Source organism: Entelurus aequoreus, linkage group LG25 (genome assembly GCF_033978785.1).
Source record: "Entelurus aequoreus isolate RoL-2023_Sb linkage group LG25, RoL_Eaeq_v1.1, whole genome shotgun sequence".
NCBI classification, from domain to species: Eukaryota; Metazoa; Chordata; class Actinopteri; order Syngnathiformes; family Syngnathidae; genus Entelurus; species Entelurus aequoreus.
In genome coordinates this window covers 42,257,926-42,267,925 of record NC_084755.1, presented here as the reverse complement: position 1 = coordinate 42,267,925, position 10,000 = coordinate 42,257,926, and the positions used below count along the sequence as shown (strand labels likewise).

General features: G+C 39.7%; 1 protein-coding gene across 1 annotated transcript in view; it reads left to right on the top strand.

Moving 5' to 3' along the window:
- mapk8ip3 (mitogen-activated protein kinase 8 interacting protein 3) overlaps positions 1-10,000 on the top strand; it is a 132,039-nt gene that overhangs the window by 69,598 nt on the left and 52,441 nt on the right. The window contains exons 13-16 of the mRNA XM_062036661.1: positions 2,700-2,852; positions 3,037-3,094; positions 5,814-5,965; positions 8,102-8,158. Of these exons, the coding sequence (XP_061892645.1) occupies positions 2,700-2,852; positions 3,037-3,094; positions 5,814-5,965; positions 8,102-8,158 (420 nt within the window). The remainder of the gene's footprint in view (positions 1-2,699; positions 2,853-3,036; positions 3,095-5,813; positions 5,966-8,101; positions 8,159-10,000) is intronic.

The window sequence follows — 10,000 nt, the reverse complement described above, 5'->3', positions numbered from 1 at the left end:
CTAAATGACGTGGTGGACCACATTAATTGATTTGGCAAACAACGTTAAATGATGTGGCAGTCCACTTTAAATGATGTGGCAGTCCACTCTAAATGATGTGGCAGGCCACTTTAAATGATGTGGCAGTCCACTTTAAATGATGTGGCAGGCCATTTTAAATGATGTGGCAGGCCACTTTAAATGATGTGGCAGTCCACTTTAAATGATGTGGCAGTCCACTTTAAATGATGTGGCAGTCCACTTTAAATGATGTGGCAGTCCACTTTAAATGATGTGGCAGTCCACTTTAAATGATGTGGCAGTCCACTTTAAATGATGTGGCAGGCCACTTTAAATGATTGTGGCAGTCCACTTTAAATTATGTGGCAGTCCACTATAAATGATGTGGCAGGCCACTTTAAATGATGTGGCAGTCCACTTTAAATGATGTGGCAGTCCACTTTAAATGATGTGGCAGTCCACTCTAAATGACGTGGTGGACCACATTAATTGATTTGGCAAACAACGTTAAATGATGTGGCAGTCCACTTTAAATGATGTGGCAGTCCACTTTAAATGATGTGGCAGGCCACTTTAAATGATGTGGCAGTCCACTTTAAATGATGTGGCAGGCCACTTTAAATTATGTGGCAGGCCCCTTTAAATTATGTGGCAGGCCAACTTAAATGATGTGGCGGGCTATTTTAAATGACGTGGCGGCTACTTTAAATGATGTGGCGGGCTACTTTAAATGATGTGGCAGTCCACTTTAAATGATGTGGCAGTCCACTCTAAATGATGTGGTGGACCACATTAATTGATTTGGCAAACAACGTTAAATGATGTGGCAGGCCACTTTAATGATGTGGCAGTCCACTTTAAATGATGTGGCAGTCCACGCTAAATGATGTGGTGGACCACATTAATTGATTTGGCAAACAACGTTAAATGATGTGGCAGTCCACTTTAAATGATGTGGCAGGCCACTTTAAATGATGTGGCAGGCCACTTTAAATGATGTGGCAGGCCACTTTAAATGATGTGGCAGGCCACTTTAAATGATGTGGCAGGCTACTTTAAATGATGTGGCAGTCCACTTTAAATGATGTGGCAGGCCACTTTAAATGATGTGGCAGTCCACTTTAAATGATGTGGCAGGCCACTTTAAATGATGTGGCAGGCCACTTTAAATGATATGGCAGGCACTTTAAATTAAGTGGCAGGCCAATTTAAACGATGTGGCAGGCCAACTTAAATGATGTGGCGGGCTATTTTAAATGATGTGGCGGGCTACTTTAAATGAAATGGCGGGCTACTTTAAATGATGTGGCGGGCTACTTTAAATGATGTGGCGGGCTACTTTAAATGATGTGGCAGGCCAATTTAAATGATGTGGCAGGCTACTTTAAATGATGTGGCAGGCCACTTTAAATTATGTGGCAGGCTACTTTAAATGATGTGGCAGGCCACTTTAAATGATGTGGCAGGCTAATTTAAATGATGTGGCAGGCCACTTTAAATGATGTGTCGGGCTACGTTAAATGATGTGGCGGGCCACTTTAAATGATGTGGCAGGCTACTTTAAATGATGTTTTGGGCTACGTTAAATGATGTGGCAGTCCACTTTAAATGATGTGGCAGTCCACTTTAAATGATGTGTCCTGCATATGTGGATGTAACGTGACAACATGTGTAACATGTGTGGATGTAACGTGACAACATGTGTAACATGTGTGGATGTAACGTGACAACATGTGTAACATGTGTGGATGTAACGTGACAACATGTGTAACATGTGTGGATGTAACGTGACAACATGTGTAACATGTGTGGATGTAACGTGACAACATGTGTAACATGTGTGGATGTAACGTGACAACATGTGTGGATGTAACGTGACAACATGTGTAACATGTGTGGATGTAACGTGACAACATGTGTAACATGTGTGGATGTAACGTGACAACATGTGTGGATGTAACGTGACAACATGTGTAACATGTGTGGATGTAACGTGACAACATGTGTGGATGTAACGTGACAACATGTGTGGATGTAACGTGACAACATGTGTGGATGTAACGTGACAACATGTGTGGATGTAACGTGACAACATGTGTGGATGTAACGTGACAACATGTGTAACATGTGTGGATGTAACGTGACAACATGTGTGGATGTAACGTGACAACATGTGTAACATGTGTGGATGTAACGTGACAACATGTGTGGATGTAACGTGACAACATGTGTGGATGTAACGTGACAACATGTGTGGATGTAACGTGACAACATGTGTAACATGTGTGGATGTAACGTGACAACATGTGTGGATGTAACGTGACAACATGTGTGGATGTAACGTGACAACATGTGTGGATGTAACGTGACAACATGTGTGGATGTAACGTGACAACATGTGTGGATGTAACGTGACAACATGTGTGGATGTAACGTGACAACATGTGTAACATGTGTGGATGTAACGTGACAACATGTGTGGATGTAACGTGACAACATGTGTAACATGTGTGGATGTAACGTGACAACATGTGTGGATGTAACGTGACAACATGTGTGGATGTAACGTGACAACATGTGTGGATGTAACGTGACAACATGTGTAACATGTGTGGATGTAACGTGACAACATGTGTGGATGTAACGTGACAACATGTGTAACATGTGTGGATGTAACGTGACTCTTGTCGTCCGCACAGAAATGCTCTCAACATCGTGAAGAACGACCTGATTGCCAAAGTGGATGAGCTGTCTAGCGAGCACGAGGTGCTGCGGGAGGAAGTGGAGGCCGTCAGGCAGTCCAAGAACAAGATGGACGCCAGAGTCAAGGAGCTGGAGGAAGAACTGAGGAGGTAGTCTGGTGCATGTGAGCTTCATTGGAACTGGACCACACACATAGTGTTTCTCACCTTCTTTATCAAAGTTGTTGACCCTTTCCAATACCAACAAAGTAGGGAAGATGTTTGATGAACAAAGTAAGGAAGATGTTTGATGAAGAGCAGAACAAACTTTCTTCTTCCTCTCCTTGGACTGCAGGCTGAGAGCTGAAGCCCTAGGAGCATCTCGGGAGTCCAAAGACGAAGGAAGTGATGATGTAAGCAAACTGTCATGTGACCTCGACAACATCAGTGCACAGCAGGTGGAGTAAGGTGGAGGTCCTGTTGTACTCATGGATCCTGCTGAGGATACAACATCAGTGCACAGCAGGTGGAGTAAGGTGGAGGTCATGTTGTACTCATGGATCCTGCTGAGGATACAACATCAGTGCACAGCAGGTGGAGTAAGGTGGAGGTCATGTTGTACTCATGGATCCTGCTGAGGATGCAACATCAGTGCACAGCAGGTGGAGTAAGGTGGAGGTCATGTTGTACTCATGGATCCTGCTGAGGATACAACATCAGTGCACAGCAGGTGGAGTAAGGTGGAGGTCATGTTGTACTCATGAATCCTGCTGAGGATACAACATCAGTGCACAGCAGGTGGAGTAAGGTGGAGGTCATGTTGTACTCATGAATCCTGCTGAGGATACAACATCAGTGCACAGCAGGTGGAGTAAGGTGGAGGTCATGTTGTACTCATGAATCCTGCTGAGGATACAACATCAGTGCACAGCAGGTGGAGTAAGGTGGAGGTCCTGTTGTACTCATGGATCCTGCTGAGGATACAACATCAGTGCACAGCAGGTGGAGTAAGGTGGAGGTCCTGTTGTACTCATGGATCCTGCTGAGGATACAACATCAGTGCACAGCAGGTGGAGTAAGGTGGAGGTCATGTTGTACTCATGGATCCTGCTGAGTCTATCAAGAGAAAGTCAGAAAATGAGTCAAAGTTGAAGGAAACAACATTTGGATCAACTTTTAAATCTCATTTAATATCAAAAATATACAAGTATGTTTTTTGAAGCAACATATTTTTAGGGCACACGGACTATAAGGACTTGGGACCATAGGGCACACGGACTATAAGGACTTGGGACCATAGGGCACACGGACTATAAGGACTTGGGACCATAGGGCACACGGACTATAAGGACTTGGGACCATAGGGCACACGGACTATAAGGACTTGGGACCATAGGGCACACGGACTATAAGGACTTGGGACCATAGGGCACACGGACTATAAGGACTTGGGACCATAGGGCCCACGGACTATAAGGACTTGGGACCATAGGGCACACGGACTATAAGGACTTGGGACCATAGGGCACACGGACTATAAGGACTTGGGACCATAGGGCACACGGACTATAAGGACTTGGTACCATAGGGCACACGGACTATAAGGACTTGGGACCATAGGGCACACGGACTATAAGGACTTGGGACCATAGGGCACACGGACTATAAGGACTTGGGACCATAGGGCACACGGACTATAAGGACTTGGGACCATAGGGCACACGGACTATAAGGACTTGGGACCATAGGGCACACGGACTATAAGGACTTGGTACCATAGGGCACACGGACTATAAGGACTTGGGACCATAGGGCACACGGACTATAAGGACTTGGGACCATAGGGCACACGGACTATAAGGACTTGGGACCATAGGGCACACGGACTATAAGGACTTGGGACCATAGGGCACACGGACTATAAGGACTTGGGACCATAGGGCACACGGACTATAAGGACTTGGGACCATAGGGCACACGGACTATAAGGACTTGGGACCATAGGGCACACTGACTATAAGGACTTGGGACCATAGGGCACACTGCGGATGAGCGGGTCTAGTCAGGTCTATTTTCATACAGAAGATAATAAGGCGCATAAAAGGAGTTCTATTATTGTAAATGTCCAAGACTTGCTTGTGGTCTACAGAACATGTCATGTCTAAATGTTGCATAGTCTTCAAGTCAATGTCCAAATGACCAAAACTCTCTAATAAGTAAAGTTCCTTGGGTGAATAATGTCAACTCACTACACCAGTATGTTTTAGTGTTTTCATGGTGAGTTTACTGACAGATATAAGTAAGAACTTTACACTACTTTATATTACAAATGTGGAGGATGAATGTTGTCACTGTTGACCTTTTCAAGTTGGTTCACTGTTGACCTTTTCAAGTTGGTTCAGTGTTGACCTTTTGAAGTTGGTTCACTGTTGACCTTTTGAAGTTGGTTCAGTGTTGACCTTTTGAAGTTGGCTCAGTGTTGACCTTTTGAAGTTGGCTCAGTGTTGACCTTTTGAAGTTGGTTCAGTGTTGACCTTTTGAAGTTGGCTCAGTGTTGACCTTTTGAAGTTGGCTCAGTGTTGACCATTTGAAGTTGGTTCACTGTTGACCTTTTGAAGTTGGTTCAGTGTTGACCTTTTGAAGTTGGTTCAGTGTTGACCTTTTGAAGTTGGCTCAGTGTTGACCTTTTGAAGTTGGTTCAGTGTTGACCTTTTGAAGTTGGTTCAGTGTTGACCTTTTGAAGTTGGCTCAGTGTTGACCTTTTGAAGTTGGTTCAGTGTTGACCTTTTGAAGTTGGCTCAGTGTTGACCTTTTGAAGTTGGCTCAGTGTTGACCTTTTGAAGTTGGTTCACTGTTGACCTTTTGAAGTTGGTTCAGTGTTGACCTTTTGAAGTTGGTTCAGTGTTGACCTTTTGAAGTTGGCTCAGTGTTGACCTTTTGAAGTTGGCTCAGTGTTGACCTTTTGAAGTTGGTTCAGTGTTGACCTTTTGAAGTTGGCTCAGTGTTGACCTTTTGAAGTTGGTTCAGTGTTGACCTTTTGAAGTTGGCTCAGTGTTGACCTTTTGAAGTTGGCTCAGTGTTGACCTTTTGAAGTTGGTTCAGTGTTGACCTTTTGCCCCTCCCCCTCCCCAGTTGTCCTCCCCCATCCAAGATGGCGACATGACCATGAGCCAGCGGCGGAGGTTCACTCGGGTGGAGATGGCGAGGGTGCTGATGGAGAGGAACCAGTACAAGGAGAGGCTGATGGAGCTCCAGGAGGCGGTCAGGTGGACGGAGATGATCAGGTAGGCGGAGCCAAGAGGACACGCCCACTTGTGTCACCACAAAAGCAGCCTGACTGCACTTTGGATCAATAAAGCAGGAAAGTTGACTTTTAGTTGAAAATAAATCTCTTATCTTCTATCTACTTATTGATTATTTGACTATTCTATTCTATTCTATTACTATATGTTGTCAACTTACTTATTGATTATTTCACTATTCTATTCTATTACTATATGTTGTCAACTTACTTATTGATTATTTGACTATTCTATTCTATTACTATATGTTGTCAACTTACTTATTGATTATTTGACTATTCTATTCTATTACTATATGTTGTCAACTTACTTATTGATTATTTGACTATTCTATTCTATTACTATATGTTGTCAACTTACTTATTGATTATTTGACTATTCTATTCTATTACTATATGTTGTCAACTTACTTATTGATTATTTGACTATTCTATTCTATTACTATATGTTGTCAACTTACTTATTGATTATTTGACTATTCTATTCTATTACTATATGTTGTCAACTTACTTATTGATTATTTGACTATTCTATTCTATTACTATATGTTGTCAACTTACTTATTCATTATTTGACTATTCTATTCTATTCTATTACTATATGCTGTCAACTTACTTATTGATTATTTGACTATTCTATTCTATTACTATATGTTGTCAACTTACTTATTGATTATTTGACTATTCTATTCTATTCTATTACTATATGTTGTCAACTTACTTATTGATTATTTGACTATTCTATTCTATTCTATTACTATATGTTGTCAACTTACTTATTGATTATTTGACTATTCTATTCTATTCTATTACTATATGTTGTCAACTTACTTATTGATTATTTGACTATTCTATTCTATTCTATTACTATATGTTGTCAACTTACTTATTGATTATTTGACTATTCTATTCTATTCTATTACTATATGTTGTCAACTTACTTATTGATTATTTGACTATTCTATTCTATTCTATTAGTATATGTTGTCAACTTACTTATTGATTATTTGACTATTCTATTCTATTCTATTACTATATGTTGTCAACTTACTTATTGATTATTTGACTATTCTATTCTATTCTATTACTATATGTTGTAACTCATTTAGGAGCAATACTGTGTTTTTGTTAGGTCTTCTTCTACTCACTTACTGAATGTTGCCCCCTGCTGGGTGTATTATTATTTACATTGTACAGTCAATTATATGACTAAACATCATATTATTATGAAGTAAATACATGTTTATATGACTAAACATCATATTATTATGAAGTAAATACATGTTTATATGACTAAACATCATATTATTATGAAGTAAATACATGTTTATATGACTAAACATCATATTATTATGAAGTAAATACATGTTTATATGACTAAACATCATATTATTATGAAGTAAATACATGTTTATATGACTAAACATCATATTATTATGAAGTAAATACATGTTTATATGACTAAACATCATATTATTATGAAGTAAATACATGTTTATATGACTAAACATCATATTATTATGAAGTAAATACATGTTTATATGACTAAACATCATATTATTATGAAGTAAATACATGTTTATATGACTAAACATCATATTATTATGAAGTAAATACATGTTTATATGACTAAACATCATATTATTATGAAGTAAATACATGTTTATATGACTAAACATCATATTATTATGAAGTAAATACATGTTTATATAACTAAACATCATATTATTATGAAGTAAATACATGTTTATATGACTAAACATCATATTATTATGAAGTAAATACATGTTTATATGACTAAACATCATATTATTATGAAGTAAATACATGTTTATATGACTAAACATCATATTATTATGAAGTAAATACATGTTTATATGACTAAACATCATATTATTATGAAGTAAATACATGTTTATATGACTAAACATCATATTATTATGAAGTAAATACATGTTTATATGACTAAACATCATATTATTATGAAGTAAATACATGTTTATATGACTAAACATCATATTATTATGAAGTAAATACATGTTTATATGACTAAACATCATATTATTATGAAGTAAATACATGTTTATATGACTAAACATCATATTATTATGAACTTCAGGGCGTCCCGGGAGAGTCCTGCAATCCAGGAGAAGAAGAAGTCCACCATCTGGCAGTTGTAAGATTCTTCTAGTTGACACTGTGAAGGACACAAAAGTGACAAGAAGTTTGTAGTTGACATAAAAGTGAGCAGCTGTCATGTGTGTGCAGCTGTCATGTGACATAAAAGTGAGCAGCTGTCATGTGACATAAAAGTGATGAGCTGTCATGTGTGTGCAGCTTAGTAGTGACATAAAAGTGATGAGCTGTCATGTGACATAAAAGTGAGCAGCTGTCATGTGTGACATAAAAGTGAGCAGCTGTCATGTGACATAAAAGTGAGCAGCTGTCATGTGACATAAAAGTGAGCAGCTGTCATGTGACATAAAAGTGAGCAGCTGTCCTGTGACATAAAAGTGAGCAGCTGTCATGTGACATAAAAGTGAGCAGCTGTCATGTGACATAAAAGTGAGCAGCTGTCATGTGACATAAAAGTGAGCAGCTGTCATGTGACATAAAAGTGAGCAGCTGTCATGTGACATAAAAGTGAGCAGCTGTCATGTGACATAAAAGTGAGCAGCTGTCATGTGACATAAAAGTGAGCAGCTGTCATGTGACATAAAAGTGAGCAGCTGTCATGTGACATAAAAGTGAGCAGCTGTCATGTGTGACATAAAAGTGATGAGCTGTCATGTGACATAAAAGTGAGCAGCTGTCATGTGACATAAAAGTGAGCAGCTGTCATGTGTGACATAAAAGTGAGCAGCTGTCATGTGACATAAAAGTGAGCAGCTGTCATGTGACATAAAAGTGAGCAGCTGTCATGTGACATAAAAGTGAGCAGCTGTCATGTGACATAAAAGTGAGCAGCTGTCATGTGTGACATAAAAGTGAGCAGCTGTCATGTGACATAAAAGTGAGCAGCTGTCATGTGACATAAAAGTGAGCAGCTGTCATGTGACATAAAAGTGAGCAGCTGTCATGTGACATAAAAGTGAGCAGCTGTCATGTGTGACATAAAAGTGAGCAGCTGTCATGTGACATAAAAGTGAGCAGTAAAAGTGAGCATAAAAGTGAGCAGCTGTCATGTGACATAAAAGTGAGCAGCTGTCATGTGACATAAAAGTGAGCAGCTGTCATGTGTGACATAAAAGTGAGCAGCTGTCATGTGTGACATAAAAGTGAGCAGCTGTCATGTGTGACATAAAAGTGAGCAGCTGTCATGTGTGACATAAAAGTGAGCAGCTGTCATGTGACATAAAAGTGAGCAGCTGTCATGTGACATAAAAGTGAGCAGCTGTCATGTGACATAAAAGTGAGCAGCTGTCATGTGTGACAAAAGTGATGAGCTGTCATGTGACAAAAGTGAGCAGCTGTCATGTGACATAAAAGTGAGCAGCTGTCATGTGACATAAAAGTGAGCAGCTGTCATGTGACATAAAAGTGAGCAGCTGTCATGTGACATAAAAGTGAGCAGCTGTCATGTGACAAAAGTGAGCAGCTGTCATGTGACATAAAAGTGAGCAGCTGTCATGTGACATAAAAGTGAGCAGCTGTCATGTGACATAAAAGTGAGCAGCTGTCATGTGACATAAAAGTGAGCAGCTGTCATGTGACATAAAAGTGAGCAGCTGTCATGTGACATAAAAGTGAGCAGCTGTCATGTGTGACATAAAAGTGAGCAGCTGTCATGTGACATAAAAGTGAGCAGCTGTCATGTGACATAAAAGTGAGCAGCTGTCATGTGACATAAAAGTGAGCAGCTGTCATGTGACATAAAAGTGAGCAGCTGTCATGTGACATAAAAGTGAGCAGCTGTCATGTGACATAAAAGTGAGCAGCTGTCATGTGACATAAAAGTGAGCAGCTGTCATGTGACATAAAAGTGAGCAGCTGTCATGTGACATAAAAGTGAGCAGCT